Source organism: Xyrauchen texanus, chromosome 31 (genome assembly GCF_025860055.1).
Source record: "Xyrauchen texanus isolate HMW12.3.18 chromosome 31, RBS_HiC_50CHRs, whole genome shotgun sequence".
NCBI classification, from domain to species: Eukaryota; Metazoa; Chordata; class Actinopteri; order Cypriniformes; family Catostomidae; genus Xyrauchen; species Xyrauchen texanus.
This window is the reverse complement of record NC_068306.1, coordinates 33,447,062-33,474,055: the sequence shown is the minus strand read 5'-3', so window position 1 is coordinate 33,474,055 and position 26,994 is coordinate 33,447,062. Positions and strand designations below refer to the sequence as shown.

The following is a 26,994-nucleotide window of genomic DNA, read 5'->3' as shown; positions in this document are numbered from 1 at the left end:
TCAAAGGTCTTACTAGAAAAAAGAAATTATGATCCAACATGAATTTTCTTGATAAAAAATATGATTGTGTCTGGTAACGTGCATGTAAAATGGCTAGAAATTGCATTTTAGCTTAGCATAAAGCTAACATTTTACACATGGTTTATTTCTATTTCTTCTGCTCCAATCTTACTTCAAACTTATTTCTCTGTCTGCTTGTATGAATGTAGCACATCATAAGAAAGTGTTTCACCGCTGTTCAAATACACTTTGGATTGCATCATTTTTATGTGTGAATGTTTTCCATCTGAAAGGACTAAATATAAAATTAAACAAATGAAAATAAAATCCAATATGTAATATCTTCAGTATTCAAAATACTTTTTGAAGGTAACTGTATTGTAATTAACCATGAATAGAATTGTATCTGTAGTGGAACACAGTTACTTATATTATGTATTTTAAATATGTAATTCCGTTACATGTATTCTGTTATATATATATATATATATATATATATATATATATATATATATATATATATATATATATATATTTATTAAAATGAATGGGAGAAGTTGGATCAATCTAAGTCCCGCCTTACAGGTAAAAGAGACAATCACCTTTTAGATACAGACTTCCTGTCAATCAACTTGAGAACCCACATGCCCATTAGCTGGACCAGCCTGAAAATTGTAATTTTTTTTTGCGTGATCTGATGTAAAGAAGCACAATTTATGATATAACTGTTGTTAGAGTTAACTGCTAATTTTGAATATGCTCTTTGATCATAATATTGACCGACTGCTTTTGAGATTTTGGTCTTTCCCCATTCAAGTGGATTTAATGTGCATTCAGTTGACGGGCATCCCCTATCGTCAAGTGGCTCCAATCACTTTATTTTCACTGTCTAATATAATATTTGTAACAACTGTTATCCAGTATATATGAATTGATTGCAAAGAATTGTATTTATTAGGCTATAGGTATTAAATAACTTCTAACCTGCTCATTAAAACCAGATCAAATTGACATAAGATTCTGAATTCTCACGTTAAAATGCTCTCAAAATTCTTAAAACTCTAAACTCCACCCAGGAATGTTTGTTCCGATGCCTGTAATGATTACCGCATCTTTGTCCACGCTCACAATGAGAAACTCACAATGAGAAAAATTTACTTAGTTATTGAACAAGATAAAAGATTTACAATTCATTTAATTTTGTTCTTCAATGCATACCATACCAATTAATTGTTGCCCATGTAAATGAGAAAGAAATGGTTAGCTTTCTTATAGTTGGTCGATGTAACAGAAAAGGAAAAAAAAGGAAAGAGTATAAGCACATAATGTTTGATTTCAATACACATTACAAGAGTATAAGTTGGTTTGACTCTTGTGATGTACATCCAAACAAAGTTGATATCCTTTTGAAACCTTTAAAAAAAATAAGATGGAGAAAGAGACTGGGAAATAAAGATGCCAAACGTAAACAAACTATCCACTGTGTCCTTGATTTGTGAAAGCAAAATTCTGACAGTACTCACACCAATCTTTGTGATTCAAACAGACAAATTGTATCCTTACTGTAAACAGTACATGTACCGTAAATGGATGGGCTCACAATAAAAACTCTCTTGACTTAAATAAAAAATTTATTAAATATAAAAACTAATCCCATCACATATAATTTTATTATTATACAAATGGTGAAATTAAACATTTCTTTGTTCAGTTTTCTCCAGTTAGCTCACAAACTAGCCAATTAGCCTTGTAGTGGACATGTAGTAGATGGTAAAATGGTCTATGGTCTGCACTTATATAGTGCCTTTTTAACCTTAGCGGTATTCAAAACACTTTACACTGTGTCTCATTAACCCATTCACACTCACATTCACACACCAATGACGGCAGAGCTGCCATGCAAGGCGCTAGCCTGCCATTGGGAGCAACTTGGGGTTCAGTGTCTTGCCCAAGGACACTTCGGCATGTGGAGTCATGTGGGCCAAGAATCGAACCATCAACCCTGCGATTCAGTGTCTTGCCCAAGGATACTTAGGCAGTGGAGTCGTGTGGGCCGGGAATCGAACGACCAACCCCTGCTCTACCACCTGAGCCACAGCCGCTCCAGTATACTGTCGGCGCAGACAGACCCTTATGTTTAGTTTGCGTGCCCTCTACAGGTTTTTTAATTTCAAGTGTCTTGATTAATAGGAAAACTGATTTTTACACAGTTATTATGAGAATGTATTGTATTGTATGTGAACAATGTATTATTATAGAGAATGTGAAGCTGATGTCACGCTGTGTTGAATTCTGGGTAACTGTTTAGTGTAGACGCCATATTAGGAGGATCAGACTTCTTTTCTGCTTGTGCATTTACGGCGGTGTTTTGATATTCTTTATTTTGGAAAGTATCACCATGGTAGGTCATTGCTGCTGCATTAAAAACTGCAATAGCTAGTCACACGATCGTTCAGGAAAGAAACTGAACAATGAGATAAGTTTTTTCCTTTTTCCAACGTGTAAACAACGCAAAGGAAAGCATGTCAAGGAGGTGATGAGAAGACGTCGTATAGCGTGGACAGCGGCAGCAAGACGAAAAGACATGAGATATAGCAAAATCTCTGCTCAATGAGAGTGTGTTCTTTGCATTTTCAATCAGGTGAGTCCCATGGTGTTTAAAGGTGGGGTATGTGATTTGCAAAACGGCCGGCAGATTTTGAAAATACACAACTCATAAGGTCCTACCTTCTCTCCTCCAACGCTGGCCCTGACTCCACCCATTCGAAAAACATGGACGCGCAATCATGCACGAGCGAAAACTCAGATGCGCGAGAGCGAGCCAGGCTAGCATAGGTTGGAGTTTCTGCATGACGTCACCATTTACCTGCTAAGACCGTCAACATGGCACAACATTCAGCGGTAAGTTGCACCAGATATTATTAACGTTCAACAGTCACATAAATCATTAGTATTGTTAGAAAATTGATGTTTTTGAAATGTAAATATATATTGTATAAATATAAAATATATAAAAATATATTGGACGTCCTGGTTGTCACCGAAGTTTATGGCTAAATATAGGGCTGACCGATATAACGTTATCAGATGAGATTGTTATCGCATCTCGTCAGTAAAGCACATAACATAAAGTGCATTCATTGATTAGTAAATCGCCATTAGCTGCTTTCAGATGGAGCGGTATACTACACAGAGCCGTAGTTCACTAACAAGCTGGGCCGTGATAATGAAGGGTAAATTGCCCAGCTTGTCAGTGATGAACTACAGCTCTGTGTAGTAAATGCCGCTCCATCTGAAAGCAGCTGATGACGTAACGGGACACGCGCCAGGGTGGTGGGGGAGGGGGCATGGTACGACCGTTTGATTGACACATTTTCTGTCCAATGATTCTAGATGGTCTTGAAAATGATCGGCTGGAGTTTTTCGAGTCCTGCCCGTTCCACAGATGATTAAATTGCTTAATTTTCATTTCAGTGCTTCTAATTTACAGCCAGTAAGTGGGTTAGGAATAGGATTTCAAGTTATTTTGAAAAAATGGTCAAAAAAGAAAATCACATACCCCACCTTTAACTTTGACCTTAATTGTACAATATATTTCTTCAAAAACGTGTTATGATGGCATGTGAACATAGGTTTGTGTGTGTGTAATGGGTGAAATAAAAAAACCTGGCAAATGTAAAACCACTACATGTTCATTAAGTCCTTCTGCCAGCATGAGATGCTGTTTAAATTATATAAAGATTCCCATCAGCTTGTATAACCTATGCAATTGCTGTATTTAAAGGACAACCAGCATATGAAATTCTTGACACCCATCCAGACTAGGCACCGTCTTTGCTTTTGGGCCACAAAGAAGTGAAACCGACAGACAAAGACAGGTTTGCACGTCAGTTACAGAGACATGAGAGGTCTGGGGTCAGGACAGGAGTGAAAGTGGTGGACAGAGTTCGAAGTGAAGGAGAGGAGGAGGCAGCACAAGAAGAAGAAGAGGTACAACAGGAAGAGGTTATTTTATTACTTATTAAATAACATAACATGGCAATAACTGACATTAAAACACAGTATATGAATATGACTGTTCCAAAGGAAAAATAATTTTATTAGGAAAATGTTATATTCATCAAACTAAATGTAGTAATTCAAAACACAACTGTTTTCCAACAGCCTTTGAAGTTTATTTAGAATCTAAAAAGTTTTTAAATAAAAAAGCCCTAAGAACTGTGCTTCTGTTAAATGAATTTAACATAAGTTTGTGGTGCCCTTTAATTTTCTTTTTTTTTTTTTATTAGTTAATGCTGTATGAAATTGTACTTGCAAATTTTGAAAATTGTGACTGGTCTTGAACTTGCCGAATTTTTTAATTTTTAAATTCAATAAAAAAACACATAGTATAACACTTTGCTGACATGTTAACTCTTTGTTAACAGATATACAACAAGGCAACTGAGGAGGAAGACGACATGGCATAAAATCATCATGACCACAGTGTAGAGGAATGTGAGTCAACTAAAGGAAAACAGTCAGCTGAAGCATGAACTTGATAAATGCAAAACCACAGACAATTTTTTAAGGATGATAATGTTAAAGTAAAATATTACACTCGACTTCCCAGCTATGTCATTTTTCAGGTTTTGTTGTGCCATATAATGCCATTTCTGCCTCAGGAAAGAAGAAAGTTGACACATTTTCAGATGAGGCTTCTTACTTTCATGCATCTGAGATTGGATCTGCACATCCAGCACATCGCCCATCTATTCACTGTGCGCCGAGCAACTGATAGAACAGCATTTATGGAAACGGTCAATATTTTGTACTCACGCTTGTCTCCACTAGTGCATTGGCCAGACAGAGAGAGTTTTCATAGAAAGACCATCAAATCTTCAGGCAAGGGCACAAACATTTTCAAACTACAAACACAGTCACACACTGAAATACCTCAAATGCATCACCCTACAAGGAGTCATTTCTTTCATCTCCAAAGGGTAGGGCATGGAGTGCATCATTGGATGAGAGCTCAATAGTACTTATCCGAAGCAGATGGACATCCCACCTTAGCACCCTCTGACTTGCACAGATTTTGAATATGCAGGGAACGTTTTGCAGAGAGTTTAAAAATCCAGGATGTGTTACGACATTCATACCAGCCTACAGCTCTCCTAAACCATCAATAAGCACCTCTACTCTAACTGAAACATAGTCATTTGATGTGTGGTTATCGACTTCATTCGCATGTCGCGCAACTCTCTAGATATATGTGAAGAGTCCGCTATAGATTTTTTTATTATTTTATTGCAGATGTATATACATAAACGATCAGGGAAATGAAGCATGGTTGTATCTTTTACAATGAACAATCATAACAACAGAAAACAATATTATGGATTTGCAGACATCAAAATATGAAGTTATATACGCGGAAAAAAAAGAAAAGGACAAGGTTAAATCATATCATTTATGAAACTTGCTCATTTGGTGGATTTGTTGAAGAAACAGCTCCCCATTTATTTTGAGATTGTAGTATAACCAATACATCTTGGATTGACTTAAGCACTTGTGTTTTAGCCCCACAAATAGCTATAGTTTACACGCGATATGGCTATGAACTAACGTCACATCAAAACAAGTCAAGAGTAATCGAGCACATGCTTCAATCTACAATAAGCCAATGGTAAGCAGGACCCGCCCACATAATTATCATACAAGAGACAGAAATCTAAGAATAAATACAAAGATAAATAAATGTGGGAATATTTAAATATAGAAATAAATACATGTGGGAATAAATAAATATAAAAAATAAATGAATGCATAATTAAATAATAATAAAAAAACAAATGAAAGAATAAAAAATGTTTTAAAGAATAAAAATAAAAAGAGAAAATAATAAATAAAGGAAAAAAGTCTACAAAAATAAATTCAGGAATAACTTTAATTAAAAACGAATTATAATAGTTTTATCAAGACATTTATTCCTTTATTTATTTTCTTATTATTACATTTATTTATTTATGTATTTATTTATTATTTTTGCATGTTTTGTCCTCCATAGTGGGGTGGTCGCACTAGTGACAAACGAATAAACGAGAACTGTGGTTTTCTAGACAAACTACTACCAGGTGACCTAGTATTAGCGGATCAATGGTTTGACATAAAAGAGAGTTTGGGAATGATGTGTGCTGAAGTAAAAATACCAGCATTTAAAAAGTTGCATCATCAGTTAGAAGCAAAGGATGTGGAGGAAACGAGATGCATTGCACACCTCAGAATCCATGTGGAGAGAATTATTGGTTAAATATAAAATCCTGTCTTCAGCTATTCCTGTCATGATTCTGCCATGTGAGGGTGAGAATGTGACATTTTTAGACAAAATTGTTACAGTGTGCAGTGCTCTGGTAAACATGTGTCCATGTGTTGTACAATGATTACTTAATGTACACTGCAACCTTGTGAATTTGCATTCTTTACAATAATAAATGTGTTTTTAATGAAAATATTTTTACATGCCTTGCTTCTATTGTTTGTGAAACAACTTTGTATAGTGAATATATATATAATGAATTGAACATTAATACAAATTTGAAATGACATTAGCCAATTCTCAAAAACAAGGATTTAATGAGCAACAAATTGCATAACAAATATGTTTTTAATTTTCATTAATGTATGTAAATAACTTTGAACTCACCTCAGGTATAACGTTTGTAACATTGTTATGTAATAACCTGCAAAATAACTCGGTGATAGTTTATCCAAAAATCTCACAATTTACTCACACTCATGCCATCCCCAACTGACATGACTTTCTTCAGAAAAAACACAAATGAAGATTTTTAGGAAAAAAATCCATCTGAGAGATCATATAATGCGTGTGTGTGTGTGTGTGTGTGTATGTGTGTGTGTGTGTGTGTGTGTGTGTGTGTGTGTGTGTGTGTGTGTGTGTGTGTGTGTGTGTGTGTGTGTGTGTGTGTGTGTAAGAAAACTACACAGAGATGGATTTTCTTTCCTAAGAATCTTCAATAGTGTTTATCTCAAGAAAGGAATTAATGTACATTGGGGATGTATGAGTGTGGAGTAAATGATGAGAGAATTTTAATTTTTAGGTGAAACAACTTAGAACAGATTAGGTAGTTCACGATATCAGAGTATGTCAGTGGAGGTAGCGTTTCGGCATCTGAGATCCATTCTTGGGCTGCTAACTCATATGGATCTATGTCTTTAATGGCGTTTAATTTCTCCAAATACCGTTGCTTGGCTTTGTCATTCAGTTTGTCCCGGAAGGGCCCACTTTTTTTTTCTTTTCCCTTCTCCATGTAATTCGTATTAACACTAGCAGAGCTCGATCCTCTTAAGATGGTGGCCCCAGCATGCAACATGGTGTGACGTAGCTTCACATTCTCTTATTATTTGTAATTGACATATTTAAATGACTACAGGAATGTTAAAACTGAATTGTGTATAATGTGATTTGTAAGGTAACTAAATATTTGAGCATTTATGAATGTATGATGAGAAAGAGATGCTTCTCTTTCTCTACCGTAAAAAAAATAAATATGAATTGCTTATATTACTGTTTCATACATATATTAAATACTGTATTTTTATTTAATAATGTAAAATACTGTAAAATAACTAATTACAGTACATTTGCTGTGATATTTTGCTGTAAATTTACAACAAAAACTATGGTGGTATACGCCCCTGTCTGGAAACAATTAGCTAAATATAAAAAATCTAAATAAAAAAACAACAACAACAACAAAAGTTTAAAAAAAAAGTTATATGAAATAAATAAAAAGCATACAGATCTCATGCAATCAATAATTTATCTTAGCCCACCCACAAATGTCTGCCTACGCTACTTGTTAATACAGCTTCTGTGGCAGCGGGGGCGTGGTCAAGTGTCCGTCCAGAGAGAGAGAGCGGTAAGTGCGCTTGCACCTGAGCTAGATTATGCCTCTAATTTCAGTGAGCACGGGGAGAGCGGCATAAAAAGAGCCACACCACCAGCAGACGAGAGGGAGAGTCCGAAGCTGATGTTTATTGTTAAATCTGAAGAGTTAATGAGAGTCTGAATTTTATTGTTAATTTAATGTGAAGCTGAAGTTTGGAGAGGCAGGCGTATTGTTGCGCCCAATCAAGCTGTATTGTAATAAAACCTACTCACCTGATTTAAGGAACCTGATTCCCTGTGTCCTCCTTTCAGTGTCCCCACAGCTTCGTTTACTGATCTTGCGTTAATTCAACTCATAGAATGAGTCATTAAGTAATTGATAACACATTTTAATGTCACGTTAGTTAAGGTATTACATGTAATCTTGTATTAAAATTATATCAACTGTATCAAATGTTCCTCTAAACGCCTCCCCCAGCAGTGTGGCGGGTGTCTGAATGTTTGCAGACATACCGTTGTTCATCTGTTTTGAATTTCTTTTTGTCTGAAAGCGAAGAACGAAGAAGAACTTCTCCATAAGTGTGCCGGGGCCTTTATGATGCTTGTATCCATAAAAATTAGTCAAAGGGTGCAGATGACCCAAGGCCCAAGGGGGTTAAAGCAAAGGTCTATAGTTGACCCTTAATGGGATCAAGTACAACAATTTACTTACTGACTTAAATCACCGAAAATAGAATGCATATGTATTTACATGATAAATACATTCATTTTTATAATTAAAACTTCTCATCTGATTCTGATACCCCATCCCCCCCGCTGTTATTGTGAAAATGGTTCGGTCGAAACACCTGGCCAATCAGATGTGCGGAACACACACGATGTGCATTGTGCAAAGCTTGGGTTGACAATAGTCAAAATGCCTCTCCAAACAAGGCTAAAATCAGGGGCACACCAAAGAAATGCGAGCAAACAGAGAGCAAAAGTGAACAAAATAAGCAGAGAGGCGATGGCCAAATTTCTTGCCAAGCATGAAGCACTAGGTATGACAGGCTAAACTGAAAGTGGCAAAAGCGAAGAGCTTGTATAGACTAGCAAATAAAACTGCAGGTAGCTAGCTTAACCTTTAAATAACGTTAGCACGTTCAATAAACTAGATAAGATATCAACATAATAGATAGATATATATATGCCCTTATAAGTAGGGATGGGTACCAAAACCCGGTATTAAACAGGCCCCGGTGCTAAATTATTTAAGATTGCAGTATTGATGAGCTCCGACGTTATGGTACTTTTTAACGATTTGGGGTCATTTATAATCAAGCTGCCGCAGCCTTGCTGCGCTGTTTTGGAGCTGTGCTCCACACACACTAGGGGTGACCATATCCCAACAAACCAAATGTGGGACACATTACCAATGCTGAGAAGTCACATTTTTTTTTATATGACGTCTATCTAACTTAAAAAATAAACTTCACAATTTTCCACGGCGCTAAGTAGGCAGCAAAGACGGTGACAGGTCCACCTGCACTTGACCCACATGTGCGCAGTTTGATTGACATCAAACACATCCCCTTGATGACAGCTTGCCTTGCACAGCCATTGGATACAATTATTTTATTGACATTTTAGATTTGTTTCCAGTGAGATATTGAGTTTATATAGTGACTTTGCTGTTGTAAACGTTACTGTTGCTATTCTAGAAACAACATTCTTTAAAAAATATATATATTTTAATAAATTATTTAATAATTGATAAAAAATGTTTATAAGGAGTATCAATCAGAGTAATAGTATTGATAAACTCCTAACAATACCTATCCCTACATATAAGGCAATTATATTGCAACCTGCTGGAATTACGAAATCTTGCAATTTGCTCATTTTTAGGCCTGAAGTCTTCCTATGATATCACCCTCTATCAGAAACTGAGGGAAAGACGAGCATCCCCACCATGCAGAGCAGGTCCACTGAGGGAGAGAGTAGCATCCCTAAACAGTGAGTGAGTGAGTAACACAAGGATGGGTGGGTGGTGGTGGACGGTGCTGGAGTGGGTGTGGATGAGGGCAATGCCGCAGTAAGTAGGGTTGCTGTTTTTTTGTTGTTTTGTTTTTTAAATAAATAAAACCAAAATCATTAAGAGTAAGAAAATGCTCTTTATTAGAATATTAGTTTTTCATATTCAGGTTGGCAATGAGCATGTACAAGCAGTGTACAAGCACTCCGCACAGTCAAAGTCTGTCGCGGGGGGTCAATTTGGAAAATGTTGTCCCCCTGTCCATAAACCCTGCCATCGAGTGGACTGACTTGCCTTGACATGATTTGATTTTACTATAGCACAAACGGTGCAGCACGAGTTACATGCTAAAGCTTAAAGGGTTAGGGTTAAAGGTTTGTTCCCCAACCCTGCTATGAGCAATAGTAATAGTGATGTTTGCCTTTAAAAACACCACAACATTTTTGTACTAGCCAATCAAATAAAAAGGATGTCTCTCTATGTAGTGTTCTCTCTTTGGATTTGTGCATATGATAGGAGAAGCTTTTGGGGAGACAAATGAAAGGGTGCAATTCGTTTCAAAATGAATCACTTTGCTACCAACAGATCTGAGCAACCTCAAAAGAGTTGGAATAGGTGCATTGTTCCAGAAAGCAAAGCTCATGATGCTTAGAAAATGTTGTTTTCTTCTGTTGGACGCAAGGGGGCATACATGACTATGGAGTCAGAAATATGCCAAAACAATTTGAATTTTAATTGTGTAAATTTGAATTATAGACTTTTGAATTTGATTTATAAGTGTGATTTTTGCCAAATTTAATATTACTTTGTATTTTAAATTGGTTTGAATTTGAATTTTTTAAACTCCAATTCTGGCCATTTCATATTTAACCAAATTGAATAGTGTTTTTTATGGCACAATATTATAAATATGTATTTTGAAACAGCACATTTTTTGTTCTGAATTCTACAATCACAGAAATTCAGATCTACAGAAAGTGGATAGGAGATCAAGCTTCCGTGTTCCACAGGGAAGAGTAGAGGGTCTCGTAAAAGTCGAACAGAGCATTTTGGCCAATTACAGGTCGAGGTGCAATAATTCTTTGGTGCTAGTGTGATTCAAAAGGTCGCCATTCTGACCATGAAGTGGTTCTTAAACTTTTATTATTTATATTTTTATGTTAGCACATTCTCAGCACATGATACATTTGTCTAAGCTGTCTCTGGTATTTGTTTTAGTATAAAGCATATTTAGTATGAAAGTGATTAGTATGCGTAAGAGAAAGCATCACATATAACTCAATAATGAATGTAATTCTGCTTCATTCTGTGATCGGAATCCACATCAGATCCAAGTCGGATTTTATTTCAAACAATTGTTGGTGTTTGTAAGTGCGTTTTGAGCTCAAGACATGAACATCACTAATGATCATTCAGATGTGTGTGATTTAGCAGGCGTGATTACATTATACGATTAATTTCATGCAAATTGTATGCTTATTGTAAGGCATTTAATGGCTAATTTACACACCGAACTCCAACAAACGTTACAAACACAGGATGACTGTCATTCTCACTTGGAGACTGCACATCCCTATTGATGTTTAGTCATTATGCCATTTATTTTTAGTTTGACTGTCAGAATAATTTTAAACGGAACATTTCACGTGTTCTTGTCATAAATCTTCAAAGCTGCAAAGTAAGTTTAAACAAGCAGCATTAAAAGGTTACATTTTGGGTAATGTTGATTATTGTTAATAATAATGTATAAGCCATTTTACTGTTTCATAATTTTATTCAGCTTTGTGACACTTGCCACAGTAGTTCATTGCCGCAGAAGGAAATGGGAAGATTCTGCACGTGCATGACATCTTCTGCGTGCGCAATACAAGATCTCACACGCGAGGATATGCCTGCCATTAAATGCCTTACAATAAGCATACAATTTGCATGAAATTAATCGTATAATGTAATCACGCCTGCTAAATCACACACATCTGAATGATAATTCGTGATGTTCATGTCTTGAGCTCAAAACGCACTTACAATCACCAACAATTGTTTGAAATAACATTAAACTTGAATCTGATGTGGATTCCGATCATAGAATGAAAAAAGTCAAAAGTCTATCATTCCAATTTACACAATTCATGTTTTGGCATATTTCTGGCTCCATACATTATTCGCGCTAGCGCCAACTTAGATTTTTTATGGGAATGACAATAAGGCTGTGAGGAATAGACTTAAGAGTCTCTTCAATGGCACGAATGGTAAAAAGCTGTATAAATCTCCTTGATCACATCTTATTTTTCACTGATTGTTCTTGGCCAGATATTTTTGAGCAATGTTTTGTCCGTGGAACAATCCAAAACTCTTTAAACTGCCATACAGACCATTGAAGATACTGTAAGTGTGTATCCATCACAGCCTCGTTTTCATTCCCATTAAAAATCAAAGATGGCGCTAGCGTGAATTTAAAATGAATTGTAAAAGTGCGCATTGTCTAAATATGCTTAGGAAACTGTTTTATAACCAGACAGGAGGTTTAATTCGCTTCCATTCTAATATTCATTGTTCATTTAAATATGTGGTAGAAAATAACTAAGAAAACACATTTGAACTATCGACCGGGGGTCCGTGTATCATCCGATCATTCGATTATTCCATTAAATCTGGCAAACCAAAAACGAAATAACAAATCAATGTTTTGTTTTTCTGTTTTTCTGTATGAACCAAATATGAAAATTTTCGTTTGTTTGATTGCTTTCAGCTCGAAACGGGAAATATAATAATATGGAGTGGTGGTGGTGTAGTGGTCTAAAGCACATAACTGGTAATCAGAAGGACACTGGTTCGAACCCCACAGCCACCACCATTGTGTCCTTGAGCAAGGCACTTAACTCCAGGTTGCTCCAGGGGGATTGTCCCTGTAATAAGTGCACTGTAAGTCGCTTTGGATAAAAGCGTCTGCCAAATGCATAAATGTAAATGTAAATGTAAATGTAATAAACAAGGAAACCAAAAACGAAATAATGGGTCGAATATACGTTGTCTTTATTTTTCTTTATTTGTTTTCCTATTTCACACGGTGGAATCAATTCTGTTTCGCGCATGCGCAGTGGATAGTTTCAAAGGAGTAGGTCGCTGAGCGCCAAAAGCGTAGGGTTCGGTCCCAGTTGGTCAAACTTTCCAGTTCAAATGGCACTAGGCGCAACATGAAGCCTTGGATGTTTTATGAATCTGGTCCCTGGAGCACAGATTTTATCAGCTGGCAATTTTCATTGCACATTTAAGAGTGCAAGTTGCAACTATTATTAACAATAATTGAAAGCTGAGGCTTATCAGTAGCAGTAACAATGAACATAGGCCTATGTGCAGTTATGTCACCAACACTCATTCATTATGGAATATTATTAACAGTGAGGACACAAAAAGTGTCCACATCATCTCAAGCACATTTATCGTCCAAAACCATTGTCAAACTGAGGTTATGTACTGTATCAGCTGAATGAGCAAGCTTCCAGGAACTGTTACTACTACTTCTTCTTCTTCTTCTTCTTCTACTACTAGTACTACTACTACACACACACACACACACACACACACACACACGAAGCCGAAAACGTCAGTTCAGTGCTTCGCAACCCAGACGGGGTGAATTTATGAATGAACGCGTGAAAGTTCTGTTGTTCTGTTGCAAAAAAACAATGTTGTTACGTATCAGCTCACTATTTTAAGTGGGTATACGAAAATATCTGACCGTTCCTTGTGGGTATATATCGTATAGGCTAACTGCGTATCACGTAGACTAGTGATAGGTCTAGTATGGGTGACCATATTTTGATTACCAAATACCAGGACACTCGGCCCGGCAAACAGATACTCAAATGATACTCGAAGTTTACTCAAAGATGCCTTATTAATTTCAATACATTTAAAGTAGGCTATGCCTCCTCTGTATGGATAGAAAATTGTTATATTACAAGACACAAATTCAGATAGGCTTCTCAGAGGTTACTCAACATGTTTTATCATGACAGGTTTCAAAAATAATGAATGAAATAATGTCTCTTCTGTATTAGAAAAATAAATATATAAATAATAAATGACTAAAAGAAATACCTCCAAATTGAACAAAAATAGCTCTCACAAACTTACAAAAACGAACTAACAAAATATATTTATATCTTTAGTTTTCTTCCTCTTTATCCTGTTTTTCTTCCTCATCCTCCTTGTTTGCCCATCTATATTTGGCTGTAGAGCTGATCTTTCCCAGCAGTTTTTTGAAAACCAGGACATTTTCATCACTTTATAAAAAACAGCCAGGACGGCCAGGACAGGACGTGAAAACAGGACATGTCCTGGGAAAACAGGACTGTTGGTCACCCTAGTTTAGTATGCAACATGTTTTACTTTTTTTATATCACGTAACGTTACCTCATTTATTGCTCGAGAGACAGCAATGTCAAGGTCTGAATCAGAAGTGTGTCCTTTTCTCCGCATATTATGCTTGGCAAGTAGTCTCCGGATGCTGATCTCAGAGCTTCCACGCTGGACACCCATTTCTTGCATCTTTACTGAGATCTCATGATATGGCATTCCATTCATAAACATGTCCTCAATAAAAGACATGTATGGTTCGAGTGCCATTTGAACTGGAAAGTTTGACCAACTGGGACCGAACCCTACGCTTTTGGCGCTCAGCGACCTACTCCTTTGAAACTATCCACTGCGCATGCGCGAAACAGAATTGATTCCACCGTGGGAAATAGGAAAACAAATAAAGAAAAATAAAGACAACGTATATTCGACCCATTATTTCGTTTTGGTTTTCTTGTTTATTGTATTTCCCGTTTCGAGCTGAAAGCAATCAAACGAACGAAAATTTTCATATTTGATTCATACAGAAAAACAGAAAAACAAAACATTGATTCGTTATTTCGTTTTTGGTTTGCCAGATTAAATGGAATAATCGAATGATCGGATGATACACGGACCATTTTTCCGTTGTCTGTTGTACATTTTCGAATCCTACTAAGACGAAGACTTTGCTCATGAATATTTCCTGTTTTTATCTGACACGTTGTCGCCTTCTCCAGAGCAGTTTTGATTTATTCGCCAGCTGTCTAGTATCCCGTCTTCCTTCGGCCAATCAGTTAGGAATATTGCGTTGCGTGTGGCGTTACGTGATTAATATTCATGAGAGTAAACGTCGCCATAGTAGGAATTGCAATTCCCCTTGTACTGTAGGTCCCACCTACGATTTTCAGCGATAGTAACAACGTAAGTGCGCACTCATAAGGGAAGCTGCGGTGCTCCAGCCCCCTCCTCGCACTCTTGTTTATGTGCTTTGTCAGCTGTGTCTTGTCTCTAGCGCAAACTCCGGACTTCGACTAAAAGCTTTACCTTGAGATTTCTTATCACTCCGCATCGTTCTCCGGACCTGCCCCTTTCGGACCTTGAACTGATTAAACCCGATAATTGTTCTTTTTCTTATCCCCACCCCCTCTAACTGTGAAACATGACATTAAATTCCAATAAAAACGAACCCGCTGTCACCCTCGAGCGTGTCAACAGCTCGCGCACGGCTCTCTCTGATCTCTATCTGGAACAGCTGCTGCAGAATAAACCCAAGTCAGACAAGGTAAGAGGACTCACGCTGATGTTATGATTACAGAAAACAACGAGCGGTTGTTTTTCCTCGATTCCTTATCTCAGCATTAACACGCGGTGTTCAGATGTTGATAGTGTCTATCGACAGTTTTATCAGCTTCAGGAGTTCCTGAAATGGGGATGATGTGCTGGTCTGTACTGGTGCAACCCGGTTTGAGATCAGCATCTCACTGCTGCTCACCACAACTTTCCTCTTCACATTTCCGTTCAGATTGTTTACATCAATGATTACCAGTAATTCTGTCAGCAATGTGTATGACATACATAAATGCAAGGCATTATATAGCAAATTAGTATATCGTGTCGAGTCGTGACGTCATAAGGACAGCTGCGAACGCATTTTATTTCATTTTTATTTAGTGGTGGTAGTCTTATTTGACTAGAAATAATTGAACAATAAAAAAAACGGTATCTATGTACTTTTTGCTGTTGTCATACTCTGGTAATTTGATAAGATGAACACTGATTTATGTTTATGCAACAATTATAGTTGACCTTCCAGAGAAAATAAATATTATTGCTAAGGTTGCTCTTTCATAGCTCATGTACTGGAGTTTCCACTTATGCTTCATTTAATTATCATTTTTGGGTAACACGTCACATTCACTTTGTTCAGGATTTATAAAGGTGTTAATGAATTACTAATAATTGATTTTATAAATGCATTATAAATCATTGGTATGCAGTTATAACATCACGCAATACCTCATTTTAGAGTCATTTTACCTCACATGTTATAAATGCTTAATAACACTTCTTCAACATTAGTAACCTATGAAAATGTACCTTAATGTTATGTGGACACATTTGAAGCATTTATTAAGGAGTTTCCAACATTACACAGTCAAAGAGGACTGTAGCAAAAATTATAATTCCTGTTAATCTACCTATCCACTATTTACACGGGCAGCGTAATTACCCATTATGCTTAGTGCATACACTGAACACGGATGCTAAATATTCCGGTTCGCAACTTACTCAAATTTCCAAGCATTGAAATAATCACTAATGACAGTCAGAAACAATGGAACACTCCCTGTTTATTTAATGTAAATCCCTTTCTCACTAAAATCTGTGGATGCTTTCGGTGGCAATCGCTGAATAAATAAGTACACAATCACACACATTTACACATTTCACTGGGATTCTTGTTGCACGCACAATGTATGATGACTATGGTAGAAAGCACTTCAATTTGAAAACAGACAAATATGGGAATCTGAATCTGACCAGATACTTTTTAAGGTCCAAAAAAGAGGACATGTGGTCTCCCTAGGTTTCATTTAAAAATCAGCAGATTTGAGGGACATATCATTTGGAATTATCTGTCAGTGTTTAAAAAAATTGGCAAATGATGGAGAATTATGTTAAAGGGCACCTATTATGGAATTTTGAAAATTACCTTTCATGTAGTGTGTAACATAGACTTAAGTGAACAAAAACATCCTGCAAAGTTTTAGGTATGAAAGTTCACCGTAAAAAAAGTTATTGTCTCTCAAAAGTAGGAGTCGACTCTGAGTCAGTGTAATGAATCGATTTTCCAACGAGTCATTTTCCTTTTCGTTGTGACGTCAAGACGAAAAATGATCAAAATGGCCGCGCCCACTCATTGCGCGTGCAAACACCAGGGAAAACTTGAAAACATCATGTCGACAACAAGACGCTGTGTTCTGAAGTGCATATCAAAAGCGACCTTTTTTTCACTGCCCAGTGATGAGCATGTGAAGAATCAGTGGCTAGAGTTTATATTTACAACTATACCACACAAGTATAGCCCGAACCTTGTGCTGTGTTCGCGTCATTTTAATGACGATTGCTTTACTGAACATGAATGCTTTCAAGTGTGGATTCAGCGAGCGGTTGATACTGAAGGAAGGTTCAGTACCAAGTTTATTTGGATCAGCTTCCTCCTCCGAATCACAACCTGTAAGTATTATTAATAATTGTTGCTTTTATGTGTTTTTAGCATGCTTAATAAGTATTTGTGTGTGTTGTGTAAGTTACGCTCAGCGCAGCTTCTAGGTCTCCAATGTCAATTTTTTTGAAATATGTGAAATGTTTGTCGATGTTATTGGAGTTGTCATAAAGAATAGAGCAATAACTTGTAGTAATGCAGTGCTTTACCAATATGTTTATGCGTTGGGCTAACGCAAACAATAACTGATTGGGTGTTTACCACCGAACTTTGGGCTATGATCGCTAACATAAATCAACTCAAATTCCTTCTCTGATTTAGATTTTTTTACTACAAAGCGGTGATGGGCGTTCCGTTTCCGACAATCTCTGCACAGAGTATACCAATCACAACTGACTGGGTCATCTGACCAATCACCGCAGATTAGCGTCACGCAAAGGAGGGGTTTGGAAAAATGAGTCATTGAACGAATCATTTGGGAGTCGTTGAGCAAATCAGGTAAACATAAATGCATATTATAAGACAACAAAAGTGTTTTTTGTCATTGCATGCATGTAAAACTGTTGTTGGGGACTCCCAAAACAATATTAGGAACATTTGAAATGCCATAATAGGTGCCCTTTAATGCAACCTCTGCTTATTGCATTTGGTGCGACTCAAAGTTTCAGGTACTGACAGATTTTGGGTGGGTTTATTGTTTTAATATACATTTTCCAACTAATTTGTAAGCCACCTGTAGTTGTTATAACATCCTCTAATAGCACATATTCCTCAAGAGCCCCCGATGATCACCTGCAACATTTGTCTAGCTCTAGCGTACAATAACAACAACTAAGCTGAAGTGCGGAGCATCCGAGAGGATGTAGTTTGCCCTAATGGCGCCACCCATGGAGAAGTCAGGAAAAAGGTGGATAATAGTCTTTTTTGGGGGCATTGTGACATAAATGATTAGCTAAGCTATTTTATATTTCTGATTCATATAAAAATGAATGTGTATTTAATATGCATTTATATCATGTAAATTAAAATGCTTATTGTTTTTCAAGTATTGTTTGAGTTGTTATGATATCCAAATTATTTATAATGCATTTGTAAATGACTTTTTAGCCATTAATGAACCCCTTTAGAATTGGGACTTGCACAGTTACCATTTTTAACATTGTTTTTACAACGAGGTTTCATGAAAGGTTAATCGTTTTTCCTTCGGGACCCAGGGATAAAGAATGTTTTTTGGAATGGGAAATGCTGAAAGTAAAATTAGTGAGATTCAACGCAACATTCAAAGATGTCCGTCCACCACGTGTCTAGAAAAAATAGCGCAGATGCCCCTAACTCGCCCACATTTGAAAAACTGACCAATTCCCACTGTAAAAAATTGTGTTTTGACGGAACTAACCAAGTTCGAATCAGATTTGTAAGACCTCTTTTGCATGTGTTGAATTACTGAAAAGGGATTTTGGGTTTCGATTACTGGCGTATCGAACTGTTAAACAAATGTCAACAACGCATACCTCCAGACTTTATGAAGCCTTAAAATGATAGTTCACCCAAAAATGAAAATTCTCTCAATATTTACTCACCCTCATGATATCCCAGGTGTGTATGACTTTCTTTCTTCAACAGAACACATTTGAAGAAAATTTGACAAATATCTTCACTCTGTAGGTGCTTAAAATGCAAGTGAATGGAGATTTCTCTTGTGAAGCTTCAAAAATCACAGACAGTCAGCATAAATGTCATCCATACGACTCCAGCCGTCTTCTAAAGCAACACAATTGCTTTTGGTGTGAAAAAGATAAATATTTAAGTACTAATACATTTTTTAACTCAAAATTATGATTCCGGTCAGCAGCTGTATGTGCGTGATGTAATTGCATTGGCTTTTGAAAATGTGAGAACTGATTCACGTGTGTCACAGCCGGAAAAGCAGCGCTGTTTACAAGTGAGAGGGAATGCTGTACAGTAGCTTCGTTGGTTTTGATTTAGAGCTGTATTTATCTTTTTCTTTACTCACAATGGTGTATTTGTGTGCTTTTCCTGGATGTTTCCACCAAGTGGAGAATGTGAGATTACTTCGGTATCATAGCAGCGAGAATACGTCACGCGAGAGACCGCTTGGACTAAAAATCTAAGAAGGAGACTAAAAGCAAAAATCTCCAGTAGATTCAATCTCATTGCTGTCTAGGATAAATCCCATTTGAGATTTTTGGCAGAGATATTTATTACAGCTTGTAAAATAAATAGCACAATCACACTCATTTGAACTGTAAATAATTTAAACAGTCAATCATCGTTGACAGTGAGAAATGTTCCGAATTCATAGAATACTTGCCAAATAACTAATCACCTCAATCATCTACAATCTCGCTGCTCCAGTAACTTAATATTATTAACCGTTTGAACTTTTTCTTTGTCACCAACAGTGCTGGTAATAGTTTGAAATCCCTCTTTGATGATCACAGACATGGGAATGGTATATCCAGTTGTGAAGGTCTAGCACGTGAAGAGGTTAATGATCAAGGCCAGTCCACGACTTTATGTTCTCTCAGATAAACTCCTCAAGCCTCTGATGTTCTGACAAATGTGCTCTGTAGGGAAGATGGGATTAGTGGCAGAAGGCACAATAGACTCGTTAACTTGGTTTTTGTCACAAGAAGTCATACAATATTTGCGTGGTCAAAGTAGCCAGTGTTGTCTAGTGATCTGAGGGGGACCCACTGAAACTACTCATACACTATGACATTTTGGTATGTGAAAATTATATAGAAAACAAAAGGATTGTTTTTTTTCCCTGCACTTAAGTCAGAAGTTGATATTTAATGCCCCTCTCTGGGCCCCAATCTGGTCAAAAAATATTCCACTTACCCCCTTTCTTAAATGTTGGCTAAGTTTGATAATTTTATGTTTTTTATTTGTATCCCCTATTTTTGTGTTCAGATCTAATCATTTATAAAAGAAAAAAAAATGCAATAATTTATAATTTGTATGAGATGTTGTACAATTGTAACTTTTATTCCCATAGAGACCGACCAATCAACAAACAGAATTTCAAATCAGTACAATGCTTGAAATTATAGCTCCTATCCAATATATTATTTTAAGAAAGGAAACTTCAATGAACAAATTTGGTTACTCATTCTAAATTTAATCATGCAATACAAATGACTGATGTATGTCAAAAACATGTTATGTCTTGTAATCGTTCTTGCACAGTACAAACATTTTATTAAATGTATTAAAATTATGGTTAGATTAAGGGTTTGGGTAAGGGCTTAGACTTTATGGTTAGGTTTAGGTTTGTAAACAGGGTTAATGGAAAGGAGGAGGCGAGAACCGGATTGGCAAAATAAATAATAGTTTAATGAAAAACTGAACCAAAAACACACAAACATAAACACAGAGCAGCTGTCATTCTCTCTCTCTCTCTCAAACCGTCATCACCAGCCGCCTTTATCCCTCGCTCGCCCCCATCAGGCTGATTGGGGACCGGGCATGCATTGTTCCAGCCCGGCCCCGCCCTCCTCCGCTCTACAATCCTCCCGGCGTTGCCTCAGGCCAGGGAGCCCCCGGCATGACGTACACCCCCCCACCCCTCTGCCGCTGTCCACAAGTTTACTCCGTCCCCCGGCGGATGGCAGCGGTGCTCCCCTGGGTGGACAGCATGGTCGTGGACTCTGCGACAGGCATCCCTCCTCCTTCCCGGGTTCTGGCACCGATCTAAAGCGGATTAAGGGAAAGTAGGAGGGCGAGAACCGGCTTGGCAATATAAATAATAGTTTAATGAAAAACTGAACCAAAAACACACAAACATGAACACAGAGTAGCTGCACGTCATTCTCCCTCTCTCTCGAACCATCATCACTGGCCGCCTTTATCACTCGCGCGCCCCCATCAGGCTGATTAGGGACTGGGTGTGCATGGTTCCATCCCGGCCCCGCCCTCCTCCGCTCTACAAGATTTAATTTTCTGATAATAAGCACATCTGAAAAGGTAATCTCTTCAATGAGGACCAGCTACACATAAGTGCACAACAAACTCGGCACAGATTTTTTTAAAATACAATCCAGCCTTATCTGAAAAGGGTAGCTTTAACCTTTTTATCTAAAGCAAACAAAATGCCAGGGACACAGTGTTTTATACAAGCAGCTCCAAATGGTTTTCCATACTTCCCACTTTTATCTGCAGAGGAAATTATGGCTTCTATTAATAGAATGCTTGTGCTCTTCAGCCTGACTAGTGAAGCGTCATAGTCTATGACTAAGAGTGAGCGGCTGCCAGCAAGCCAGCATCCACATTACTGAGTCAAATGAACACCCCTGTCAGCAAATATTATTCTGAAGAAGGATTCTGATGTATTCTTGGATGTAATGTATGAAGTAGATTTTTTTTAACATTATTTTCAAGATGCTCCTTTAAAAAGTGTTTTATGAAGGTGCTGGCATCTATGCTAAATTATGCAGTGAGAATAAAACTTGATAGTCTGCCTATTGACAATGTGGATGCATGTGATATATGGTGCTTACACTTTTGAAAGAAATTAGATTGACCACAATGTGTAACATAATGTAAAGCTAAACCAACAAAGTAGAGCTGTCAATTAAACGTGTTAATTTAGTGTGATTATTATATAAAAATAATAGGCTAAAAAAAATTATGTTCAAATAATCATGCCCCCAGACTACAATTAGGAATCTTCCTTCCATCAAATGTATTCAAGCTTTAAGTACCACCTTAATGTTTTTACAAGTCTCAGTCAGCAGGGGGTGGTAAGCACAACTCCAGCAGCTGTACAGGCAACAAAACAGCAGAGAGCATAAGATGAGAACGCATTCTTGGAAGGAGCACAATTCTGAATGCAGAAATCTCGATGTGTTTTTAAGTTTCAGACTGTTTAACTTGACATAGCGACCTAAAAACTCTGTTTAGGATGTGACACATTCAAAATGAGATGCTCTAAAAGCATTCGTCTGACGCATAAACAAACACGTGGAAAGCTCTTATAATAAATATATCTCAGACAGATTGATGAATTCAACTGCAGATTGGATTGCTGTGTACTGTATGCCAATGGCAGGCTTATGCTCAATAATATGGAAATAAACTTTTTATTGCATTCTAAAGCAAATTTTGTATTGCTTAATCAATGTATAACTTGTGTGCCATAATAATTTAATGAATATTTTATCTGAATTATCATACATATTTATTATATACTATTTTTTAAGTATTTACATATTGAATCATATTTATTTGGGGGCCTTTCTATGAAAATGTGGATATGTGCGAGTAATTGTGATTAATTTGATAATGCATTTGTTCCCCTTCTGTCGCTCTCTCCACGTTGTGTCGGAGAAACGACACTAGGGGTCTCTCTTGAGCGCCGATAGTCACCTCTGACCTATTGAAAAGGGCCAATGAGAGTTGGCAGTCAGTATTTGCATACCCCGCCCCCGCATACGGGTATTTAAGCGGGGCAAATACGGAAGTTTAGTCAGAAAATTTCTTCGGAGCCGATGGTCTGTCTACCTTGACGACTGGCTTATCTTAGCACACTCTCGAGAGTTACTATGCACACACAGAGACCAGGTGCTCCGGCACCTCAGCCGCTTGGGGCTTCAGGTTAACTGGGAAAAGAGCAAGCTCACTCCGGTTCAGAGCATCTCTTTTCTCGGGCTGGAGTTAGACTCAGTCTCAATGACAGCACGTCTCACGAGCGAGCGTGCTCAGTCGGTGCTGGATTGCCTTGCTTCCTTCAAGCCAGGCACAGTGGTCCCTCTAAAACTTTTCCAGAGGCTCCTGGGGCATATGGCGTCCTCCGCGGCAGTCGCGCCGCTGGGGTTGATGCATATGAGACCACTCCAGCACTGGCTCCAGACTCGAGTCCCGAGACAAGCATGGCACCACGGCACGCATCGGGTAAGGATCACCCCCGCCTGCCTCAAAACACTCCGACCCTGGACAGACCTCTGCTTTTTATGGGCAGGAGTGCCCCTGCAGCAGGTGTCCCGACGCGTTCTGGTCACAAACGACGCCTCCCGGTCTGGGTGGGGTGCCGTGTGCAGCGGGCACGCAGCAGCGGGCCGTTGGAAAGGGGCCCCGCTGCGTTGGCACATCAACTGCCTGGAGTTGCTGACGTCCTTCTTTCTCTCAGGAAGTTCCTCCCGTTAGTTCGGGACAAACACGTCCTCGTGAGATCGGACAGCACCACGGTGGTGGCGTACATGAATCGCCAAGGCGGCGTACGCTCCCGCCACATGTCAAAACTTGCCCGCCATCTCCTCCTATGGAGCCAGCAGCGACTCAAGTCGCTGCGTGCCACTCACATCCCCGGCAAGCTCAACATCGTAGCGGACGCGCTATCACGACAAGTGGAGTGGAGGCTTCACCCCCAGTCGGTCCAGCTGATTTGGGGAACGGTTTGGCAAGGCCCAGGTAGACCTGTTCGCCTCCCAGGAAACCTCCCACTGCCCGCTCTGGTACGCCCTAACAGAGGCTCGCCTCGGGACAGACGCGCTGGCACACAGCTGGCCCTCGGGGCTGCGCAAGTACGCATTTTCCCCAGTGAGCCTTCTTGCGCCGGTGCTGTGCAAGGTCAGGGAGGACGAGGAGCAAGTCACGCTAGTGGCCCCCTACTGGCCCACTCGGACTTGGTTCTCGGAACTCAGGCTTCTCGCGACAGCTCCTCCCTGGCGAATTCCCTGAGAAAGGACCTCCTCTCTCAGGGGCGGGGCACGCTCAGGCACCCGCGCCCAGACCTCTGGAACCTCCACGTCTAGTCCCTGGATGGGATCGCGGAAGAGCTAGCCGGCTTACCGCGACCGTTGTGAATACAATCAACCAAGCCAGAGCCCCTCTACCAGGCACCTTTACGCCCTAAAGTGGCGCTTGTTCGCAGATTGGTGTTCTTCCGAAATGAAGACCCGCAGAGATCGCGTGATCAAGTCAGTGCTCCTGTTCATACAGGAGAGGCTGGACAGGAGGCTGTCCCGTCCACCCTCAAGGTGTATGTTGCCGCCATTGCCGCCCACCATGACCCTGTAGGCGGCAAGTCTTTGGGTAAGCACGACCTGATCCTCAGGTTCCTGAGAGGCGCCCGGAGGTTGAATCTCTCCCGGCCAGGCCTAGTTCCCTCCTGGGATCTCTCGGTAGTCTTGGCAGGACTCCAGAGACCTCCCTTCGAGCCGCTTGAATCAATTGGACTCAGGGCCCTCTCTCTTAAGACGGCCCTGCTGATTGCGCTCGCCTCTATCAAGAGGGTCGGGGACCTGCAAGCGTTCTCTGTCAGCGACACTTGCCTGGAGTACGGTCCGGCGGATACGCCTGTGATCCTAAGACCCCGGGAGGAGGCAGACCCAGCCCTTTCGTTGCTATGTCCAGTGCGCGCCCTGCGCATTTACCTGGACCGCACACAGAGCACCAGACGCTCTGAGCAGCTCTTTGTCTGCTTTGGGGGACGGCAGAAAGGGAATGCCGTCTCCAAACAGAGGCTCGCCCACTGGGTTGTTGATGCCATCACACTGGCTTATCACACCCAGGCCGTGCCCCTACCCTTGCGGGTCCGAGCTCACTCAGCAAGGGGTGTTGCGTCCTCGTGGGCACTGGCCAAGGGCACCTCCCTAGCAGACATCTGTAGAGCCGCGGGTTGGGCAACACCCAACACCTTCGCGAGGTTTTACAACCTCCGCGTTGAGTCGGTTGCGTCTCGTGTTTTGTCAGGTCCGAGCCCGTAGAACTTGGTAACACGTAGCCTGACCGGCCGGGTGGATCGCTTGCGCCCAGCAAGGTTAAGTAGTGCGCCTTTTTTCCCAGGGCGCCCCACTTCGAGTCGGGACCCTGGTCGATTCCTCCCCAGCCCTCAGGGTCCGCGGTTCAGCGGAGGAACTCGCCGACCCAAGCCACTGCGGGTACCCTGATGGCTACCCTGTACTGGTATAGGTGCTCCACAGGTAAGGCCTCCTGCTAGACTCCCCCTGTGTGTAATTCCACGGTTCTGTCCCCTTACGAGCGGACCCCGTGTCTCCCTTAGGCAGTTACAGCTGCCCGGTCGCCGTGCTGTAGCAACTCCCCCTTGCGAGGCTGGATCTACCACCGCACCATACTTTCCACACGAGCCCTAAGGCGGCCGTGTGGCGTGTCTACCACTTTTCCTCCCCAAGAAAAAGGGCAGGTGTGGTCTCCGCAGGGTCTGGGTAAGACCCCTTCCCTATATGCGTGTAAAGGCCCGGCCGTGATTGCTCTATCGCGAGAAACATAGAGAGAAAGAGGCCCAGCCAGGCTGGCCCGTTCAATGTTGGCAAACATCGCCTTGTTCCCCTCTCAGGGTAACTAGAAGGATCCCGATGTTCAGTATGGGGCATTGGGGAAGAGTACGTGCAGCCAGGTACAGGCGATGCGCGGCACTGGATGAATCCCTGCCCGCCTCTGTATCGGCAGTTCACGTACACGGTTCAGCACATGGCAAGATTGGAATGGGTCCTCTAGTGTCGCTTCTCCGACACAACGTGGAGAGAGCGACAGAAGGGGAACGTTTGGTTACGTATGTAACCTCCGTTCCCCGAGGGAGGGAATGACACGTTGTGTCTTTCCTCCGACATGTCGCTGAACCGAGCCACTGTTGTGGCCGGACCATTTCCGGCTCTTCAGAAAAATCCTGACTAAACTTCCGTATTTGCCCTGCTTAAATACCCGTATGCGGGGTATGCAAATACTGACTGCCAATTCTCATTGGCCCTTTTCAATAGGTCAGAGGTGAATATCGGCACTCAAGAGAGACCCCTAGTGTCGCTTCTCCGACACAACGTGTCGTTCCCTCCCTCGGGGAACGGAGGTTACATACGTAACCAAACGATAGCCTTTAATTAATTTGATTAAAAATTGATTGATTGACTTGTATTTTATATGGTATTTTAAGAGACTTACTGACCTTGATGCATTCATGAGGGTATACAAGGGTCTTCTATGTGATGTCATTTTCTGTTTTTAGTTTGTTGTCACATGACAACATAATGGCTCCTTTCATGTTGGTAATGGTAAACTGTTAGATATACGTCTTTAATTTTTCTTTTTTAGGTATTAACAATATTTTTTAAAACAAGTATTCTTCTGGACTGTATTCATTCTAAGAAATAATAATTCATGTTTTCAAGAATTTCACAATCTGATATCATGACAAGTCATAATAATAGTACATGATGGCAAAATTTTAGGAAACAAAACTGTACGGCTTTTACTCCCAAAGGGAAAAATAAATGAACCAACGTATGCATTAAGAATTTTTGTCTAACTCCTAATCCTATTTTAATAGAAAAATTACTGTTGTGTACCACAAAAGAAAGAGAAACATCAGGATTTGAAACGAGCATTGTTATAATTGTATCCCCTAACCTAAACCTAAACTTAACCATAAAGTCTATAGACTTACCCATACCCTAAACTCAAGCATGATTTTAATAGGAGAGTAACTTTTGTGTACCACAGAAGAAAGAATACAAGATGAGGGAAGTGTATTACAGGTTATTTATG

At 39.6% G+C, this 26,994-nt stretch overlaps 1 protein-coding gene across 2 annotated transcripts in view; it reads left to right on the top strand.

Moving 5' to 3' along the window:
* The first annotated feature begins 15,180 nt into the window (after positions 1-15,180).
* Positions 15,181-26,994, top strand: part of LOC127624601 (55 kDa erythrocyte membrane protein-like) — a 37,349-nt gene continuing 25,535 nt past the window's right edge. For both annotated transcript variants that reach the window (XM_052099387.1, XM_052099388.1), the window contains exon 1: positions 15,181-15,528. In XM_052099387.1, coding sequence (XP_051955347.1) covers positions 15,406-15,528 — 123 coding nt within the window. In that variant the 5' untranslated portion in view covers positions 15,181-15,405. The remainder of the gene's footprint in view (positions 15,529-26,994) is intronic.